This window comes from Melanaphis sacchari, unplaced genomic scaffold (assembly GCF_002803265.2).
Source record: "Melanaphis sacchari strain LSU unplaced genomic scaffold, SCAv2.0 Contig22_pilon_pilon, whole genome shotgun sequence".
Lineage (NCBI taxonomy): Eukaryota > Metazoa > Arthropoda > Insecta > Hemiptera > Aphididae > Melanaphis > Melanaphis sacchari.
In genome coordinates, this window is record NW_020271107.1 from 3,108,593 (window position 1) to 3,132,799 (window position 24,207).

At 27.5% G+C, this 24,207-nt stretch overlaps 1 protein-coding gene across 1 annotated transcript in view; it reads left to right on the top strand.

Annotated features, from left to right (window-relative positions):
- Positions 1–10,723: 10,723 nt before the first annotated feature.
- LOC112594435 (protein shifted-like) overlaps positions 10,724–24,207 on the top strand; it is a 24,485-nt gene continuing 11,001 nt past the window's right edge. Inside the window, exons 1-3 of the mRNA XM_025339216.1 lie at positions 10,724–11,609; positions 18,556–18,653; positions 18,724–18,868. Of these exons, the coding sequence (XP_025195001.1) occupies positions 11,438–11,609; positions 18,556–18,653; positions 18,724–18,868 (415 nt within the window). The 5' untranslated portion in view covers positions 10,724–11,437. The remainder of the gene's footprint in view (positions 11,610–18,555; positions 18,654–18,723; positions 18,869–24,207) is intronic.

Sequence of the window (24,207 nt, forward strand, 5' to 3'; positions counted from 1 at the left end):
AGAGATATGCCCCTTATAATAAAGCATCCGTCAATTTTACAAAATAAATCGTTTTGGGGCTAACAAGTGATTCAAAGGGCGTCATTTCAGGTTTTTTTTGGATGATGGTTTCAAGCAGGTCATTTTAAAATTTCATCAGGCCAATTAAAATAGATATAAGTATATGTATATAATCCCATAGTCCTACTTTCAATTATTTCCAAACATCGCATGTACCGAAGTATTGCATCAATATAGATAGAAAAAAATCAATTTAAAGATTAAAAAATAATAAATAATTAACAATTATAATAATTAACAGTATATGAATATTGACAAATATCAAAATAAAAATAAAAATACCATTCAAGAAGCTTTAATTTTGAACATTATCACAGCAGGGCGTAGGCTAATAAGTACTATTTTAAAATTAAAGGGTGCAACCACATACTCTGACCCCCCAAATTACACCCCTGTATGATCCGATGATCATTCTATTAAAAATACCCAAATTTTCAATCCCATTTCCATTCTCATGCCTAACCAACATAACGAATTACGAATATATCTTATCAATTATTAAAATATTTATTGCAATTAATCGACTGAATGAAATATTCATATTAAGTACAGATTTCTTGAAAAATAATCAAGCCAAATATGACTTTGAGCACAATATGCAAATTAGGTTTAATAATAATAGATTACAGTAGTACAATATATCATCATAGGTATGTGGGATAAAATAACGAACCAATTCAACAATCAATTCAGTTAAAAAATACGAATCATTCAACTGTCATCAATAAAGATATCTTTCTAATCAGTTATCACAATAAACGTATGCATTCAATAAAGAAAACGATTAATATCACCTACGACCTGTAGGTCTATAACAAATCGATAATTTTATTAGTATCAGATTTATATCATGTGAAAATTATTACCGTATTTTTTTGATTTTTTTTTTTTTTTAAATCTGATTGAAAAAAATGGTAAAGAGCCTTGTGTTGAATAATCAAGCTTTTTACCAAGAAACAAAAAATGTTTTCACAATATACATTGAACTTTATTAATTTATTAAAATTACAATCCATAATAGCTCAATGGTTATGGTTATATTATACGTAACATTTAATAATAAAGTTGAAATATTAAAGTATATTTAAAGGTTAAAATATAAAACAAAAACGTACAATATTTATAATGAAGATAAAAGAAAACATAAAATATAGATAATAAAATAAAGAATACCTAATTTAGTTTTTCCTAGACAAGATACCTTAAAAAAAAAAAAAAATGTAATTGAACTATTTTTTAGATATTTGAAATTATTGATTTATATTTACCTCAATGTTTTTGCTTAAAAAACCTAACTTAAGTTATTATTTAGTCAAGACTTTGCTAATAATAGATTTAACTATTAATATAAATAAATAATAAAATGTCCTTAAAAATAATAACCGACACATCGTTTACGATTTTTTCTTTTTCTTTTTCAATGATTAATCGAAAATTTAAATAACATTTAACACACACGTCACACGCATTATAGTTAGTAGTTACCTACATGCGATAACACGTAAGGGTATATATCTACACTCAAAATCTACTATATAGCAAAGTGATATATATATGTTATTTTTAAATTCTAACCTTCAGTATTGTTAAATTGTTTTTATTGAAAATATAGGCTTCGGTAGCTATGTAAAGAGTTTATATTTACTTTAACTAAATAGTAAAATATACATAATACTATTAAATTATGCTAGCATTAGAATCAATAACTATTCATTTTTTTTTAAAGTTATTTGCTCCCCCTCCATTCCCAATAGTTGTACCTGATATTAAATATTATAAACTCACGTTATTAACTACTTGTTAAATAGTATATTTAAATATTGAATATATGTAATTTTAAAACTTGTTGTATTACCAAACCAAAACTATCAGGCATCTAGTACAAATACATTTTGAGCACCGAAATAGTATATCGATGTACGAGTACATGATGTGCGATAAAGTCACTACTCACCATGAAGTATTGAATATGATAATTTTACCACGATATTATTACTGTAATATTTTGATGTCACAACCGTATATAATAACCTCATAGCTAACACGTTTAACTATAATATGATGAATTTCATTGGTAAACGGTAGTACAACTTACATAGTAGTTAAAATACAAAATTAACTACTTGAAAACCACAAGAGGGGGGCATGATGAAAATAATGATCATATGAGGCAGAAAAATCCTAAATATTACGCTACTGTTTATTACTGTGATCTGTTATCCTTATAGTAAATACAATTTAATAACTCTAGGGCTACTCGCTCGAATTTCTATCTATAAATATCCGCCGAAAATTTTGTAAAAAATTATTTGGTTAACATTTAAAAAAAATATTATGTGTCATTTGAAAAAAAGTAATCACAGTCACCACAGAGCAATCTTTAAATGGTATACAATTTTGAGTAGGTATGTAAATGTAATAATATGGTTCTAAATTAAGTATACTTTATAAATTAAAAAATTTAATTAATTAATTATCAAAAAATAAATAGGGATGAATATGATTAGTAAATCACCTTATATAATATTATTAATATGATACACAACACACATACACACAAAATCAAATGCCTATAGGGACGTATACACACGCTTATATGTTTTTTAGTATATACCTATAATATTAGGGAAAAGGACACATTATGGCTATAAAAAGCGCATATAAATAGAAGAACTTGTACGTTTAAAAACCCTAAAATGTATACAAAAATTTATCTCTAACGGTTTAATTAATACATATTAATAAAATAAATATCATCTAACATAATGCGTTCAGTAAAATGGATAACGGAATATGTAAGTCAGTTCATTCAAAAACTAAAGCTAAAATATTTGTTACAAACAAATCTTAGCCCCACGGAATATTTTTATTTCTTATTAATTATTACTTTGGGGAGATTATCCTAGATATATTTAATTCCTTCCCCCCGGTATACAATACTCTTAGAACCCGTGGTAAAAATATCCTTCTATGTGTTGACTTATAAGTAGTGCTTGATTTGGGGGGGGGGATGTGGGGGGACGGAGTCCCCCTTCTTTTTTAATTTTTTTTTAGCGTACCCCTTCTATTTGCCCCACGGTAATGTGACGGTTAATTTTGTGTGGAACACTCGTTTACCAAACATCCGATGAGTCCCACTTCTATTTTTTTTCCAAATCAAGCACTGCTTATAAGTTATTAAACTACAAGAAAATATTATTACATTTAGTAGGAATTTTTCAGGAATATTATACTAGAAAATAAGTACGATTTATCTAAAATATTTTTATAAACAAAATTATTTAACATTGATAATTTTAAATGTAAAAATTATACTAAAATACAATACTAAACATATTTTATTTAATTGCAGACATTTAATAAGTGTGATGAATAGTATTTTATTGTTTTTTGAAACTTTATGGAATTTTAATTCATAACAAAAATGAAATTAATATTACGTACATTTCACTAAAATAATATTTACGGTGATTATTATTAATATTTTCAATACAGCGATGTATGAGAAATTATAAAAAAAAAACTTTAGTCAAACACAGTTTATAATTTTGATATATTTTTTACAGGTTTATACTATATAAAGTGATAATTTTATCAATAAGAACACTCACACTTTCGAAAACTATTAAAGTTTTACAAAATTTACATGGGTACTTAATTGATTATATTATAAAACAAAATTTTTGAAAAAACGATTTTTTTTTTTTATCGTTTTGTTATTATGCCAATAACCACAATTAAATGGAAGTTAATTTATTGACATTCATTGATTCAGTTTTTGTAACAGACAATCGTACTTGTATTAAATAATCACCACCCGTAATATATTATTATCAAGAACATATTATAAACTATATGTACAATTAACGTTCGACTTTTTTTTAATTAGTAAAATAAACTATATTATAAAGGATCTTGTATTAAATTATTAATTTTTAGATAATCAAATATTTAAATTAATTATAAAAATAATACTAATAACCAGTGCCGGATCTAAAATTTTTTTAACTCGGGGCAAAATATGATTTTTTTTTTTACTTATTACATAATTAGAAATTTGTACCCCTTTATGACTAGTATCTAGGGCACGTGCTCCGGATTGCCCCCCCCCCTAGATCCAGTGCTGCTAATAACTAATAACTAAACTAAATTGCATGTCAAATAAGTCACTATAGGTAGTAGGTACTTAATATAACATATTATATTTGTCTATTTATTCAATATAGTTTATAAAATAATAATAATAAAATTATTCCTGCCCTTAGACCCAAGTCTTTAGCAGTATGTTGATCTACTACTTCGCTCAAATAAACTTTTGTAATTATAAATACTTGTAATTAATTAATCAGCCACAAATTCATTCAAAATGTGATGCTTGTACATTAAAATACTAAAAAATGTATTATATTGTTATTCAAAACACTAAAAACTTAAAAAATTATCATGATAAAAATAGTTAAAATATAATTTCTTTTCAATTTTTTTTCAATAATTTAAAAACATTTAAAAAATTATATTTAATCATTTATAAATCATGCTGTATAAATATTCATATTAAAATCATATTATTCTCCACCGAGGATAATGAAATAAGATAATTAGACAAAAATATATTACAGTTGTTTATAGAAAAATGAAAATATAATTATAATATATTTTAACGTAACTATACCACATATGTAACATTAAACAGTGCTTACCATCTATAGTTTATATGGTGTATTAATTACAAAATAATTGAATTAGATATGTAAATATTTTTTTACTATATAATAATTTTTAATGACAAAAAGTTAATATGGTACCAACTTCATTTTCAAGTATTACGATTTACCCCCCTCTTCAACTCATTATTTATAAAATCCCCTGGTATACATCTAACCACTGCTATGAAAATTAAAATAATGTACACAGTACTTGATGGTATAAATTAAACTATTTTAATGGAGTACTTACCAACTGCATACTAATTTGATAAATATTTTGATAAATATCAGTTTTATTTCTAATATTATTCATCACAATCACAACATAGATACTCAATTTATCGTTGCAGTTTTGTATAGTAATACGCTGCATCATACCATGTCTATGCGCTACCTTTATAGTTCATGATCAGTTCTTTATTTACATATTTATAATCACGAAAATAACCCATAGGTACACTGGAAACATCACAAACACACCCTTTCTATAATACGAGTTTATAGATACTCGTAAGTGAATGTTTGTAATTCGTAAACCATCGCGTTTATACTAATGGTATATTTCGTACGTATGATCGCGTTGTTTCGTTTAATAAAACTAAAAACTATTCCTAAAATGTCTAAAGAGTTTGCAAGACAATAGTCACTGCAGCAACGCTATAATAGTCATCATGGGTAGGTATAAACACCAACAATAAATGTTTATAATTAATTTTATAAGATCTATAAGCTATTACACGAAACATATTTTATCCCAGGGTAAAAACTCTCATAAACCTGTTTCGATGAGCCAAATATGGAGCCGTCCTGTTAAACATGTTTTTTTTTACATTATGTATTATCGTATATATATAAAATATAATATTATATTGTATATATGCACATAAAGAATAGTATGGGTTGTGTATTCAGCGTTTTTTGTGTCTGCAGAAGTCTTATCTCTATAATATATCGTGACGCTTTGGACATTATCCTTTTTTATTTCTATATAGTCTATATTATACAATATTATACTTGCATTATTCGTATTGTATTTAAAAAGGCTATTATTAACTTCATCCATCAGTCTTGATATTATCATTCGTATAATTTGCAAATGCTATACATTTTGATAGTACAAAAACAAGTTGTTTTAAAATATATTATTATGTTAACTTTTTCGGTGACAAATAAAATTTCCAAGTACCTAGTTAAAACATAGTTACAATATACCTACCTACCTCTATAACAGTACCTATAATATACGTTATTAATATTATCATTTTAATTCACTGTGTAGGAGTACACAAAATATTGCTACTGTATAAGAATACCACATTGAAGTATATAGTATAGATAAAGGCACTTAAAATATCAGATATAGTATAGGTTGGTACAGTAGACCTGTAACATGTATAATATTGTTGTAATACAAACAAAATCTCCCTGTTTTAAATTAACTAACAATTATACCATCATATTAGTTTAAAACATTGTACCTACTACCTACGTCCTACTCACTATAACACAATGAAATGCTTTAAAATATGTGTATCATTCGTTATTTAAATATTATAACATTATTTATTTTTAAACGCATAATGTTCATACATTTTTCAATATACTTCAAAATAATTTCTCTGTAAGATATTTATTATAATACATGTACACATTAAACATAAAACAATAATATTTTTTAGTTATTAGTTCTTAATGATTAACTTTAAGAATTTTCATGTATAATTATAAATTTGTTTTTCTTTCAATAGCTAACAGGATATTTTTATTGGTGGAATTTGTATTCATAATACTTACTAGTTGGTAAGTCTAGACGTCTGGATGAATACATGCTAAAATAATTATGCTATATTTTTATTTAAATCGTATTTCTGAACCATCGCGAATGTTCTATGAAACAGTTTTTTATTTTTATTGCACCAGGATCTGTGAACATACTTCAACTCAGTAATTGTATTGAAAAAACGTTTACAGATAATATAGGTACCTATATAAAAGTTAAGGATATTGATACTTAGTTAAATGTATATTTTAGATATTTATTTAAATTTCTAAAACTACCTACTTACAAATATTTATGAAAAATCTAAAAACATTAGATGCAATGTATTAATTTTTTATTAATTGTTTTAGCTCATCTTCTTATCTACATTGCATAAAAGAAAACAATATTATTGAATTATATATACCTATTAAATTGTATTTACTAGGTACTTGATATGTGGTTATTATACTTTAATACTTACATATTACTATATTAGTGATGGTCATTGGTCAAAGTCATTGTTTCATGCCAGAGTATAGCTGTAAAGGTTATTTTATATTTCTTTAATAGGTAGGTACCTACTTTTATAATAAGTATTATCAAGTACCATTGATCATATTATGTAGTATACTATCTATAATAAATGGCATAACGTTTTATTATTCTATATAATATGTTTAATAAGAATATCATTTTAATAAGACAATTATATCAATTTATAATATAGATATTCAGTAGGTAATACAGGTAAGTATTATAATGGACGTGTGGTTAATTTTATTTTAGGTGTAATATTTAAAAACTAATTCAATTTTTTTACCTAGATACACCTAGTTCTTATTTCAGTATTTCTGTTTCAGCGAGTATATTTATAAAATAAAAGTTCCTATATAAAGCAAACAGTAGGTAGTGCGATTTCTGCATTCAAACAACTTGTAAAGTAAAAATATTCACACAAAATATTGCATTAGCACCAATGTATAAAAAATAATATCAAATTAATTATTATATCTTATTTATTTAAATAAAATATTTTTAAAGTACTGGATATTTATATTTATATATTTCTAATAGGGTATGATATTTGCATACAAATAAATAATAATAAAATATATATGTTTTCCTGTTTTCAAATCCTTTAGGGTTGGATTTTATATTAACGGTAAAAATTATTATGAACGTTATATATTGGTATATTTTTATATATTATGCAGGTATACTCATTTCAAGAATTCAGAATCCATTGTATACCATTTTTATTAATTTTATAAAATAAAATAAATAAATAATGTATAAGTAGTTACATAACAGCAATCTTGTATAATTGATTTATTTTATAACTTATAAAGGTATAATAATTTTACTGTTATTATTGTTTTAAAAGAACTTTTTTCATCGATTATTTTTCTCCTAATTAAACATTTACATAATTTCATGTGATATCTGTTATATTTAATACATTGTCCTCGTTATCATTATCAGCTCTTAGCAGTATGACTTTTTAAAAATATGTTGACATTTTGTAAGTATTAACAACATATTTTTCATAAGTTTTATGTTTTTTTTTTTTAGACAAGGTCGATATGCAATGAACAACAATAACATAAACATTATAAATTTTATTTTATTTTCCAGAAAAACTTGACTAATTCTTTAGTTGATTAGTATTAAAAACTTAACATTAAAATATATTTATACTTATAAGTAGGTATAACTAAAGCAGATATATATATTTTATGTATTATACATTTATAAATGAAATATAAATAAATAACACAGTCAACTTCAAACAATAAAAATGATTAAAATGTAGTATATTATGTAAATATCTACTCGCATTTTATTATTTTCGTTTATGTGTTTAATATATATATATATATATATATATATATATATGTGTGTGTGTGTATTGTGTATGAACATTCAGCAATTAATAGATAGGTATACAGTACGTTTGGCAAAATTAAAAATTCACCCCATCTTTCATAATCAATTATCTTCCTTACATTATATTACATAAGAGCGCTCTCTTTCAATCTGTCTAACTACAGCAGAACCGGGGACATATTAATTTGTTTCTATAATTAATAATAATAGTTCTTATAACGTGATCATCACTATTCACTATTCACTACTCCATTTGCAAACACAATACAAATGGAGTAAGTTAAGCAATTACGTACAGAGTGAGTCATAAATATTTTTAACCACGCACATTTTGCTGATTTATAAAAGTGCATACTGCATATTACGTTTTACATAGGTTATGTTAAACAAAAATGGTAATCAATATTAACATTAACGTCAACGTTTATTGAAGATTTATTCTATAGCGCACAAATCAATTTAAAACGACTAACAAAAAAAAAAAATTATTTAAAAAAATATATAAAAAATAACACAAATTATTTTGTCTTATTTGTGAGTAATCAATAAATGAAAATCCAATACATAATAGCAAGATAAGTTTATAAATATATCGTTTACCTTATGAGATGAAAATGTGTTTTAAAAGTAGTAGATATAACCAAAATAATTATTTGTGTATGTATACAGTCAAAATAGCTTGGAAATCAACACGCTAGCGAAAAGAATTAAAACAAGCAGTCGTTGACAATTTTCAGGCAATATATAATAGCTTTACATGCATGATGTGCGAAATGCGAAAATGATGTAACATAAAATACAGTATGTTCAATATACTATATAAGCCCATATTATAGCGTAAATATGAGTAGGGAATAAAAAAATAATAAAATGATTTCACCAGAAAAATCGCGACAGCTAATCTTCGAACATAACCTATAATATAATAATGATATATGTGTGCGTCACGACGAGACTAAGTCGTAAGTTCGCGTATTCGCATAAATACATATACATTTTCCAAGTCTTAACTCGTAATTTACAACATCAGCTATTCATTTTCTCCATCTCCAAGTGTAAAATAGCAAATTTGCATTCAGCACAACCAAACTTGTGTTATTGGTTTTATTATTGGAGCGAATTGATCAATTATCAATCTTATTGAGTTACGAACATTACGGGAGAGTTGTTTGTGCGTTGGCTTTTTTTTTACGATACTTTAATTTGGTTTTCTAGTTACGAGTAATGAGTATGTCGTATAAAACATTATATTTTATAAACGATCATACGCGCCACCGACGAAACGCAATAATCGTAAAAAAGCCAACGCATAAAAGCAGACAGTGTTTTTAACTCGAAGTCTGATGATTGGTAAATTTAATTTAAAATTAAAGCTAACGCGACATGAGATTGCGGTTCTACTGAACGCGAATTTGCTATGACATTATGTTGCGAGTATACATTTACGGACGCAACCTGCAGTCCTATGCGGATGCCGATGATTAAATAAAAATCTGCTGCAATCAATACCACAATCAATTAAATTAAATTTAATTTGGATTTTTAGATTGCGTTTACAATGGTTAACGAGCGCTGCAAGCAGAGCCGGATCTATCATTTTTTTAACCCGGGGCAAAATATGAAATTGGTGCCCTTTTATATCAATAACCTTTTTTTATTTACTTATTATATAATTAGAAATTTGTATCCCTTTGTGACTAGAGCCCCGGATTGTCCCCCCCCCCCCTAGATCCGGTGCTGGCTGCAAGTATGCTCGAAGTATCTGAAGCACGAATAATGCACGATTAACAACACATACCCTAGGGAACATGCCTTTGACTGATATTCGCTGAATATAATTTATTATCGTGGGAGGTATCGCTTTGTCAAGCTTAACACAATCATTCCGTACACGTATGACGTATTAACCACGACGACGACAATGATAAAAATGAAATTATTATTATGGTAATTGAACACGCGATGCGGTAAAACGTTGTCGTCGAATCGACGGCGGCAACCGTGGGTGATTATCGTACACTTAAAAATATTACAAAATATTATATTAATAATAAAAATAAAAAAAAAATGTAACACATAAAAAAGTATGATAATATCGTTGTGCCCGTGTGTGTGTACGTAGACGGTGGTGGAGGCGGTGTGTGAAAAGAGTAGGGCCGAGGCGCGGCGGTGTCCGTATCGCGGCGGACAACAACTGGTCCGGCCGGTCTCGTCGCCGCCGCCGCCCGTCACGGCAGGTCGCGGCGGCGGCGGCGACAGGCGGCAGCATTGTAATACGCGAGCGTCGCGGTCGTCGTCGGCAGCGAGCGGGAGCGACGACGGGGCAGACGTTCCGCCGGCCGACGCGCGAACCCGGTCAGTTGGGTTAGGTTAGGCGAGAAAACCAGTTGGCGCGGCGCTCGCACCACAATCGGTTTAAACGCACTAAATATAGTGTTTTATTATATTATATACCATATTGTATTGTATTCTTGTAAATTATTACGGTCGGTCGTCGCCACCACTGCCGTCGTCGTCGGAATCCGACGCCGTCGCCGCCGCCGCTGACAGAACCTCGCCGCGGGCTAGAGACACACACCACCGTGACCCCGCGGACCGGACGGGATTTCCATACACCCTCGACCGGCGTCGCGAGTGAGAGAGACGGAGAGAAAAAACGAAAATAACAAACACGGCGTGTGAGGAGCACCTGTTTTGACGATAGATCGTTCTTAACGGGTCCCTGGCAACGTTCTTTACCCCCCACCCCTCCCCTCGAAAATCCCATCGTCGTCGTCGTTTGCGAAACTCTGACAGCCCGTAAAACCGTGCGTGTATTGCTTCACGTCCGCTCGCCGCCGTCATCGGCTCGCCGATCGAGCGACATAAATCACGAGAGCACCGTAGGTGTCCGCGTACCGACCGTAAAGCGTAACAACGATAATAACAATAATAATTATTATTATTATTCAATCGTTCTTACCGCGGTAACAGTAATAGTGTTGTAAACCGCTTGCGCGATCGCCAGCGACGCCGCCGCCGCATGGCTCGTCTACCGGCCGTGGGGTGGTATTTGCTGCCGCTGTGTGCCACGGCCGTGGTCGTGTGCACGCTCAAGCACAAGCAGCAGCAGCAGCAGCAACAGCATCAGCAACAGACGAAAAAAGACGACCTATCCCTGTGGATTGACGAGCAACAAGTGAAAATGTACAGTGGTAAGCATCGGCAACTATTATATTATTATTGTTACGTAGTGTACACGCTCAGTTTTCAGCCGAATTTCAATGATTTTTATTTTTTTTTTAACTTGTTTTAAACATAATAGTAAGTACTGTTGAAGTACTTACGTAGATTATAACACGCGCCGTGTCGACATATGTTAGTTTGCAAACAGATCTGATTTTTAATGGGTATTTTTTCTCTTTATCGCCGTGTGATTATTTACTTTTCCGAGTGGCTGCAGCCTGTATGATATTTAATAACGAATTCTGAAGTAGAATATTTTCCTAATACATAACGGATACATGCATACATTGAATATTAAACCAATATTGGTTTCTTATTATCGTTCAAAGTTTAGATAAGACGCGGATTGAAGTGGCAGAACCGCAACATTGTATAGCTAGGAACACCCCTCAAAATTCTAGTACGGTTTATCTAAACTCTTAAGTGCTTATGAATAAGAAAAAAATGTTGTTTAAATGTTCGATACCACACATATATCGACATTTTCAGATAAATATTCTGTTTAAAAGTTGTCGTCGTTTTCGACTACAACTATTCAAATTCAAATCAAAACGTTATCGGTCTTATAATGTATTCAGCGATGGACGAATGTGGCATGTACAATGAAATCATTCTTTTTATAAAATATCATTTACGGTGTCCTATAAATTTTATCGTATATGTATTTAAAGGGGTGATCTTTTAATGTGAATACAGCATCTCATAAAAGGTTTATGAGAGTGATTTTTTTTTTTTGCTTTTACAGCTCATTTAGAGCTCTCACTGCTTCTACAATTTCTCGCCATCTTTCCCATTTTTCACTTTCTTCTATCTTTATCAAATCTGCTTTTAATCTAACCATCTATCTTTGTCTAGGACGACCTCTAGTTTCTCAATAAGTGCCCTGCTCATTCTATTCGTTTTCTTTTGATAAATGTTTTTATATTCGATTTTTGAAGATGGTAGATTTTCTCATTTTTTTTTTTTTTTTTGTTCAGAATTCTCCATTTTCAGATATTAGACCATAGATTCAACGGACTTTTCTTTCAAATATTAGTAATTTCTTTTCGTCTCTTTTTATTACCGACCGTGTTTCACAACCATATGCTTGGATTGGGCGTAGATAGCTCAAGTTTAAATTAATCTTTGAACTTATAGAGTGTAGTTAGTTAATTTATTTTATTTACTACCTTTTTAGAAAGAACCTTTTTTATCGAATCATACTATATAAGTGAGTTTAAAGGTAATGAACAACTTTTTTATCTCTTCAATTATTGTAGTTTTATCCCTTATGTATTTAATTTAAATTCACTTAACAATTTTTAAATTAGTATAGGTATATTCTATTGTATTAATGTTGAGTTGTCAAAAAAAGTATTTTTTCCAAACGCCCGATTACTAATGCAATAAAAATAATATCAGAACAACAATTTATTTAGTAAAATTATTTTAAACTTATGATTTCTTGAAGGAGAAAATGATAATATGTGTAATTATTTTTCCAAATAGTTTACATATTTTGTAATATATATGTCCATATATACTATACTTTATGTGTATAAAAATGTCGGTAAAATAATTTCTCTGATAGTCAAATATTTATTTGTGTTCTCTAAAGGTAATGATTCTCAAAATTTTTTGGTTAACGATAACCCTAAGGTTTATCTAAAAATTAATCTGGTCAAAATATTTAAAAATATTCCCTAAAATATAATTTATTGAATAACAAGTTAAGAAAAATGATTTCTTAAATAAGGCAAATAATTTAAAATTTATGCTACAAGATTTTTTTCAAATTTAAGTATTTTAAGTATTAAAAGAAATGTTAACTTATTAAAGAAAAACAATATATCGAAAACATATAATTTACTAAATAGGAAATTTAAATTAGTTGCAAATCATTGCCAGGTCAGTTAATAATATATGAACACTAATGTGAATTTATATTTATTATTAGTCAATCACGAAAAAAATAAAATAAAATTTAGCAGGGCGTAAAATAAATTTACACATAGGCTTATAGTGAAAAAATAAAAGGGCTTTTCCAATGTTAGATTAAGTCTTAGTAACGTCTATAGGCACCCTATAATTTAGTCTGTTAATCCTACATGCATGTACTATGGCTGTGGTAGTCGAGACACGCCTACACTTATACTAAAGTGTCGCGGAACATCGGTTTACAACCATTGGCATAAGGAAAGATATACGAATATACAAAAAATAAGATATTGTAATCGTATAACATAAAAAAATTTGTTATTTAAAAAACGTAGATTTAAAAAAAAAAGTTAATATTTACCGAAACATCGTTCTGTATGTTATGTTTATATCATGTATTATCCATTAAACATATTTCAGCAATACTTAAAACAGTAATAAAACTAATAAATAAATAATATCTAACATCCTAAATGATACGAGTGAAACCTGAATTAATTAATATTATCATTAATTTGAATTTCAAATTATAATATTTTTAAGAATTATAAATACAAAATTGTATTATAATTTAAAATATGAGTAGCTAGTAGATGTAGTATTAATAAAACATTTTTTTTCTCTAATTATTTTTATTAAGTTCTTCTGACATATTCGTCTTAACTTAATGTTGTAGAGATAAAATTTTTTTGAATTTATAACAATAATTATTTTCAATAAAAATATTACTAAAAATATATTATACATAGGTATGCTATTACGCTATATTATTAACTATTAATCACATTAATAATCACTTAAATTTTATCACGGTTATTGATTTATAATGATTTTGAATATTATTCAAAATATAATTCGAACTAGTCATAAAAACATGCCATAATATACTTTTTTAATATTTTATTTTAGCTCTGTCAAAATTCACTTTAAAAAGTATAAGTTTGTGTAAGTATCTACTTTGTTTTTACTTTGGTTTTTTTCAAGGAACTTTTTATAAATGTTCAATGAATAATAATACATTTTAAAACGAACATGAATACAAATATTTTTAGAAGTTATAGTAGGTACATTATAATATAAATATTATGTATACTATACGTTTATAGTTTATACAGTATAGGTATTAGATATACTAGTTACAATTTTTTAATTATATTCATGTACCAATAAGCAATAAATATTTTTCAAGGACGCACATTTAAAAGTTGAATACAGAAATAATTGTTTTTTGTCTTTTAATCCACATGAATTGTTCTTAATAATAATAATAATGTTATTTATCAAAAGAATTGTAATTACAATTTTTATTTAAACAATACAATGTTATAATGCATACATATAATTGTAAACACATGCCTGTTGTACATATCATGGATAACTATATTATTCAAGATATACTAATGATTGAAAATATAACACTTAAATTCATATTTTTTATATTTTCGATTGGCTGCTTTATTTTTTTTATATTCGTTCTTTGATACTTAAAAAAAAATTTTATTTCTCGACAAGCTTATTTTCAATTAAATAATTCTTGCTCTTATTAACTTAAAATCCATTTTTGACTCATTCATTTAAAAAAAATCTTTACATATTTTCTTTAATTCTACTTATTATCTAAAATGTAAGCTCGTGTATTGTATCATAAAGTTAATGACTAACAAAGATTTTTCATCATATTTCAATGCCATTATTAAATTTGTTGTTATATTGAATAATTATTAGCTAATATTAGTTACATTTTTTTATTGGGTGCCAGTACGTACTAAAAAATAAATATTTATTATTAAACAATTATTAGATATAGATATCAATAAATTATTATTAATAATCAAAAATCATTTTTTTGTTGCTGATTTTTGCTTAAATCCTTTATATATTCAATTCCTCAATATTCAATATTTATAAATATATTTTATTGAACAATAATTAGTTAGAGTCTAAAAATATTTAAAAGCTTATGAAACAACAATTACTTCAATTATATTAAAAACATGTCATTTATTTAAACCAGTATAATATTAAATAATTAAATGAGTCTTATAAGTGCTAAGAATAAAGATTACCTATATAAAAAAAAGTAATAAACACAGTAAAATAAATTCAAAAATGTTAATAACAAATTTTATTCAGATGATTCAGTGCATATTAATTTCGTTCCGAATTTTATTTAATAAAAAATAAGTTGAGTCCGGATAAAAAAAAATCAAAACTATACATAGCTTACTTACGTCTAGACCCCAGTACCAATACATTTTTTATATATTAAATAAAAATCGATTGCTTGAATGTACTTCTTTAATACACTAACATACCTACGATGTATCCGTTTTTTGCTTAGTACTAATTTGAACTGAGTAAAAATACTGGTTATTTATAATAGCACTTTAACAAAATATTTCATAGAATATTTAGTCATTACATACAATTTAATTTTGATTCCTATTAAAATAGTAGGTATATTAAATATATACCTATATACTTTGTTAAATACAAATACTAGAAATATTAATATGTATTTATACACAGCATATTATAAATATATAGAACAAATAACGGCTACGATATCAACCTTATCTAATGACTGAAATATTTATGTTATATAAGTACCTACAGTAAAATAACAAATTGATTTAACGCTATGCAGCCATATACTCGAATTTAATTATATCGTGATAATTTTAAAATAATACATAATATTTTATGTGTCTGTTAATTTTTACTTAATTATTGGTGAAGTTTCCTATTAGTTATTATAAAAACATTCAAGTAAATGTACGTAACTAAATGATAAATGATAAGCTTTAAAAACACTATTTTCAACTATATAGTTTCTAAGAGTTGGTGAATAAATGAACATGAGTGTCTTCACAAATAATAAAATATTATTATTTATTAACAACTAACATATATTCAACTTTTATTTAGAAATTAAATTAATTATGAGCCATTTAAGTGTTAAACATTATTACCCTATTGTAACAATGAACAAGTAATTATTATAATGTGCATTCACATTAGGTACAAAAAAAATTAACTCATAGATTTTATTACTTTCTAACATTATATCATAAAACTTAAAAAATATTACTGAATTATTATTGATCAACACGAAATAACGTATGTTTTGTAAAATTTGGACCTTTTACAGTTTATTATATTGGTACAATTTAGGACACCAGTACACCACTGTTGTAATGTTTTTATTTTGATATTTGTTAAACTTATTATTGATTGAACATATATTGCATAAATGTTAACTTCAAACAAAAAAAATCTTATTCAAATTACATTAGTATTTTATATTTATAATATTTATGTCCTATAAATTATAAAATTTTGTTTAAGACAACAATAATATGAAAATCTTTTAGCCTAATATAATTTTTTCCATTTTTTTTTATTTTTTTTTAAATTCTTTAGATTACGAATATCGACATATTTTTTGTCACATTATACCTACCTACACGATAAACTCATTCACATATTAAATTTCAGGCATTTAAGTACCTATTAAGATAATAATATACATCGGATTTATTTATATTAAACTATTCCTCAAGTAATAACTAATCATATATATTCTGGTATCTTACTCATTGATCATAGTTCATCTTGAAAACTGCATGTTTAAAAATTGCTAACACATCAATAAAAAAATAATCATAAAAAAAAATAACAATACTGATTCAGGTGTTGGTCTATCATAACACTTTTAGGTGCAACACTATAATGTATGAATAAAATAAAACAAAAGTTATTTTTATAATTTATAGATTATTTTGATTATTAAATAGATTAAATGAGTATGGCGTAACATATTATGTTGATTTTAAGGGGGCGTAGCCTATCACGAGTCACGAATTGAAGAATAATTTAAATCATTGCCCCCTCGGAAATTATTAGCCACATTTAATGATCATCTAGAACTGGATTAAAAATTTTGTGAATAATAATAAAATGAACTTGGAAGTATGAAAATTAAATTTTTAATCTAAGTTTAAAAGATAAGTTTATAGATAGGTAGCTTAACAAAAAATAATTTCTCATTTTTATTTTAAAATATATTAATTTATTTATTTTTAATACTTCAAATAAAATGAAAAAAATACTTCTACTAAATATAATTTATTGATTATTTGAATATGTTAATACTAATAAATTAATTTTAAACTAGGTACTTATATAATATTTTATATAAAAGTATATTTTTAATTTAAAATTTTAAAATATCATTTAATATCTAATAATCCTATAATTATATCCAAAGTTGAATAAATCTATGCACATTGCACAGACATACATTTTACAAACGTATATAAATAAATGTGTACTTACTAGTAATATTTTTAGTTAAGAAGTTAGAATCTTTAGAATATAATTATATAAATGATTATGATACTATTACAATGTATACATTGTGTTTCGACGTACCTAATTATTATAATACCTAGTACAGGTGTCATAGTTTTATAAACCATGCATATAATATATCATTCATATTTTAATATTAATCAATAATTAGTAAATACTATAAAATAAATTACTGTCTTATAGAAGAAAAATCGTAAGCACAATGTAAATTTAATTTAAAATAGTTTATTAAGTATATTTTAATAGCATTAAATTTGATTTTTGGGTGTGCAACACTATAGATTAACAATTAAGTTAAATATTTTAAAATAAACATTTATAAAGATAGGTAATATAAATACATAAATGTTAATTGCCAAAGTCTAAAACGACGCCCTTTATCAAAATGCCGAAATGGAAACAGATAGTTTTGTATAAGATGTTTTAATTTTAAGTACAAATAGTAATCAAATTTGATTTGATTTGCATATAAATTAAGTTGGATAAAATTCAAATCTTAAAGCTATTGCTTAATAATAATATTTACCAAAAAGTGAATATCCCAAATAATTAGTTCAAGTGATTTATACGTCTAAGAATAATCTAAAAACACATTAATGCAACCATCAAGTATTATTTTTTCAGGTCTAAAAATGCCAATATATGCAATTATGGAAGGTAAAGTTACTCCGTATATTTTGGACAAAAATTTTGAACAGTATTTACCAGTTATTCCATCTGAGGTAAGCGACAAGCATTATGAAATATTACTATTGTTATTCCAAATGTATATTTACGTTTAATCACATACAGGTGGGTTATGTGAACTTCACATGGATGTCTGGAAATAAGAATTATTTTTACATGTTCGACACTCTAGATTCAGATGACAAAAACATACTGGAACCACCTACAGTTACTGTGAAAACCGATGGTAAAATACCCAAGAGACCTAAAGGTAAAATACATTTTTAATATGATATATACTAAAATTCAATTTTAATTCTAATTTTTATAACTATAAACTAGGTATACGTATTGTATGCTTTTAAAATACTCTAAAAACATAACAAATTCTTAGTTTTATGAACTATAAAATTAAAACTGCTGTTACCGCGTGTTAAAGATGTAAAACCTTTGAAATATACCTAACAATAGTAGTAGTAGTAGTATTAGTATATATAAAATACAATCAGTGCCGCAACTGATATACATGAAGTATACATGCAGATGGTTAACGCACCCGTTTAATGGACCTCCAATTTATATACCAAGACATTAGTTTTTATACCATATAAATTCTCAACGAATCTTGTACAATAATTATGATATAAAACGTATAAATATTTATTTATGACGTTTTAAAAGCATAAAAAATTTTAAAAAAAAATGTTACCTATCTAACAAAGTCCTATTATAAGAAATTATATAAACGGTGTGAAACATCATTAAAAAAAAAAAAAAAAATGAGAGTATTTAATAGTATACTATAATTTAGTAGTCTGACCAAAATACAATTTATTGTATAATATCCATTTATGAATTCATATAAGAGTGAACAGAAAATTAACGTTTTTACAACACCTGATGGCTGATACCACTTTTAAGTTCAAAATAAAAAAAAAAAGTGCGCAAGTGGGTACCGCTCTGTCATACAATAGATGTCGAGTGGATCATTGTGGTGGATGGTTAAATTTGAATTCTTAAAAAATAATTTATTTTATTGTTTGAATAGAAAAGGTTAAATTAATTGCTGTCGAAAATATTATGTTTGAGAAGTCAATATTATATAATATTATATAATACTATAATATACATAAATGATAAAAGCGTTATGATAACAACAATGTTTAAATTTAACGTTTATTCAAACAATAATGAATATTTTTTTTTTTTATTGAATTATAACAAAATAATAAATATATTCATTATAATATGAATTTTTTTATTATTTAACTTCGTCCGAGTTTGAATTTATAATGTTTAAAAAAATGTATGCTTCTACATATTTTTTTTTAGATTTTTTAGTTTCAGTATGAAATACTTATAAGAATATTTATACTCAATTTTAAGCCTAAGTTATAAAAATTGTACATTTTATAAATTTTCAACAAAAAAACAACCTACAATTAATAATATACGAAAAAAAGATATCAACAAGTATCAGCAGCATACTTTGATAGTAAAAAGTGATTTATTTAATAGTTAATATAAGTTTTTCCACGATGTTTTTTGTTGCAAATATAGAAGCACTATTCCTTAGAATATTTAAACCAATCTAATCTTTTTTTCTTCAAAATCATAGTTACATAAATTACTTAGAAATACATTTTTTAAGCATTTTCCAGGATAAAATTAAGGTTTTTAATATTTTTTAATGAAATTTAATAAGTGACATGCCCTATTATAATATGTCCGGTACTTCTTTATACAATTATTATTACCAATACAGAATACGTACATAAACCTCATCAAATGTGATACGTTTCATTGTCAGATAACTATTATGTGTATCACTATCATTTATCAGTTATCAGCTGCTTCAAACTTTAATAAAACGTTTTTCCCAAAATATCTTGATGCACCATCCTTCTAGTATCGATATTGGACACTATGTCATCGATCATGACTGTGTGATGCTGCAGATAAAACAAACCTTAACGCACAGACGAAGATATAAAATGTACCTGTCTTTATATCATACAGTTACAAACATGGAATACTGGGTACATTAATAACATATCTCAGTTCATGATATTATAAAAAATATCATCGGTTCAACTCCTCGAGACCTGCTATTGCACATTTGCACCTTTGATTCTTTCTTCGTAGTTTGCTTTTTTGATTATTTATAAGACAACATTCCCTATTGTTGAAAATACTTGATCACGTCACTGGTAATTTATCAAATATTATCAACTGCCAGGCGGGTTGGTAGGGGCGTTATTTCAGGTTTTTTTTAGGTGTGCGAGGTTTTAAGCAGGCCATTTTGAAATTTCACCAGGCCATTTAAAATAGTCAATAGATATACGTATATGTACACAATCTCATAATCCTGCTTTCAATAATTTCCATACATTGCATGTGCTAAAGTATTGCATCAATATAGATGGAAAAAATCAATTTAAAAACTAAAATATAACAAATAATTAACTATCATAATAATTGAGAGTATACCAATATTGATAAATGCGAAAATTAAAATTAAAATACCATTTAAGAAGTTTTAATTTTGAACATTATCTCAGCAGGACGCAGAATAATTAGTGCTATTTTAAAAGTAAAGGGTGCAACCGCAAACCCTGATTCTCCCTTAAATGACGCCTCTGCATAAGTTGAAATTCCAGAAAATAATGAGCATAAAAAATAGTAAAAATATATAATTTTTCTTTTTTGACGACCTACAATCACCTGTAGATTTTTTTTTGTTAAGAACCTAATAATTCCTCTTTTTTAAAGTGTAAGGTGTTTGTAAATTTGTTTGAAACGAGCTATACACTGATTAGTGGAATGTCGCTCTGCCTTTTAATGTATAACTTATTAATTTGATTTTCGAAAAATTTATGACAAAAGCCTTAGAAAAATCTTTTTTTATAAAAATCATATTTGATGCACAAACTAGGTGAAGGAATAAGTTTCGAATTTCGAAACTTTATATTTTTTATTAGCAGGAACGGTCCCGTATCGTTCCGCGTAATGGAGAATGTAGATGCGGGAAACGGAAAAATCTGAAGTTAATTAAAGTATGGATTACCGTGGAACACTGATGCAATGATTATAATGAATTTCAATAATCACCATTATCACAATATTTTCGACGTGTGATAATAAGAGACACACGAGGCATGAGGGAAAACGGTATGTGTGCACACAACGCATAACTGTACGACACTATCGGTGGCTGACTATGAATATAATTTTGCCCGGAAAAACTTTTTACCAATCCTGAACGTCTTAAGTGTAAAATACATATTTAGCGATTCTTATTGGCGTACACTTCAATACTTGTTTTGAAGTCTTATGTCGTCCTCCAAAGAGTAATTACTGAACTAAAAAAACTTGAATTTTGCGTTCAAAAAAAAAAAACGGGACGTACAATGATACCATTTGAATAATAAAATTTACGTATACACATAGATACTCACCTGTCTTCACTCTTCAACATCCACATCGTTCAACATGTTTTGCTGCCTCAAAGGCAGTAACGAATCTAATCGTTACGCATATAAATCAATATATTATGTGTGTACGAAATACGAATGACCTACCATCCACTGTCACGACTTGTCGAGAAAAATCCGATTATCGCGCCGGCATAGTCCGGAGTTACAGAATACGTTTTTCATAATCTTTCGTAAAATTATTATACTTGTACACATAGTAGGTACGGCGGCGTACCCAATAGGTCTGTTCAGGCTCATCTAACTCCAGACAGAAAAATCGTAATGACATTATTACTGTTATCATCACAAAATTGCGTTACTGCTGTGAAAATATAATATTTCGATACGATTAATTTATATTTTATTTCATCTGCGATATCGTTTCACAAATATCTCGTTCGGCAAATCATTCGCGTGGCTATTGTCCGTCAATGCAATGCTACTACCGACTATCGTTCTATATTTCGGCCAAAAACTGGCGCGGCGTGTCATCGCAAACAACGACAAAAACGACAATATCATGAAAAACCATTTTCAGTTCTGTTTCGGTCGACCGACCGTCCGGTTCGGTTCACTTTTTCGGTCGGCAGGTTGACGAGAACGACCGGCGATGTGCCCATACCGTCTAAAGCGCTCGACGCAGATGCGACTCGCAAGGGTTCCCGGCCGGCTTTTCTGCAACACGGAAATTCGTACGACTCGTAAAGGTCGCGACTCGAATACAAAACGTGGCGCCGACACCGAAAGCCACTGTCAAAAGTCTGTTACACGATGAGCTGCATAAACGTTGCCGTGATCCACGTTCAGACGTGTTCCTCTGTGTGTACACTCGCAATGGCCATCGGTTCACCTCTCGTTTCACAACACCCAGTGCAGCATACGTCATTGTTATTTATACGGAAACGCGTCGAACTCAAATATTTTCTTAGACTTTAATTTTATTACTCAGCATTTTGAAGTCCGTTCAACCGCAATAGATCCTAGAATATAAACTGTTGTATTGAAGCATTGCATACTTGATTGTATATATTCGAATTCGAACTTCAATTCTTTGCAAATTTCGAGTTGTTAGTTTTTCCTCAAAGTTCGAGGCATTCAAAAACCCGTATTCGTATAAGTAGGTACATGCAAAGTACATCGTTCAAAATTCTTTTCACTATTTCGAGAACCAACTCACCGATGCACAAGCCCGGATTAAGGGGGGGCAGGAGGGGCCAAGTCCCCGGGGCCTACGTGTGTTAAGGACCCATAGTTTTCTCGGTTTAAAATTACATTAAGTGATAATTTGTACTTTTTATAGTACCTACAAAAATATTTTTATTTTTTTTTTGTTTGAGCTAACAGTCGATGGGACCCGTCGACCGTGTTTACCACCAATAGTATGGTAAGTGGGAAAACATAGCGTCATAGCCATGTTTGTGTTTGTTGGGAATAGGCATATATTTTGATATTACTGTATTTAAAAATAGAATTGGAAAAATTTGTTTATGTGACTGTCTCGGTCATGGATACTCATAATTCAGATACCTATCGACTAAAACTAAACCTGTTTACATAAACAAATCATAATTTTATGTGTAAATATATATTTTAGTAAAAATATAATATTTTTTTAATATTTTTATCCTCATCAATCGTTATCACTTATCATACTTAAATAAAAATGTTTAAATTTGTTTTATTGTATAATTTTATAATTTTAAAAAATTGTTTTTATTGACGGGGGCCCACAACCATGTATTGGCCCCTAAAGCTCTTGATCCGGGCTTGGGCCATGCATATATATAGTGTTCCGAAGTAAAATCTTAAGTTGAAAACTCATTGTTACAATGATTGTTATGACTGATGACCTATGTATTTTTTTAAATACCTCTTAATGAAAATATATCTTTTTTTGAAGTCGAAAAGACAATTTTCGATATGCGATAATAGTCATATAATAATTTATTATCTATATGTCGTATCCATATAGTGGAACCACTTACTTCATAAACTGGATATTCAGATTGTGAAATTCGTCCAAATCGTGAATTTTGACTAAAATACATTATATGGACATCCATTTCATGAAACGGACAATATCTATATTGTATTTGTGTATTGTGTATAATTATTATGAAACAATTTTTTTTTT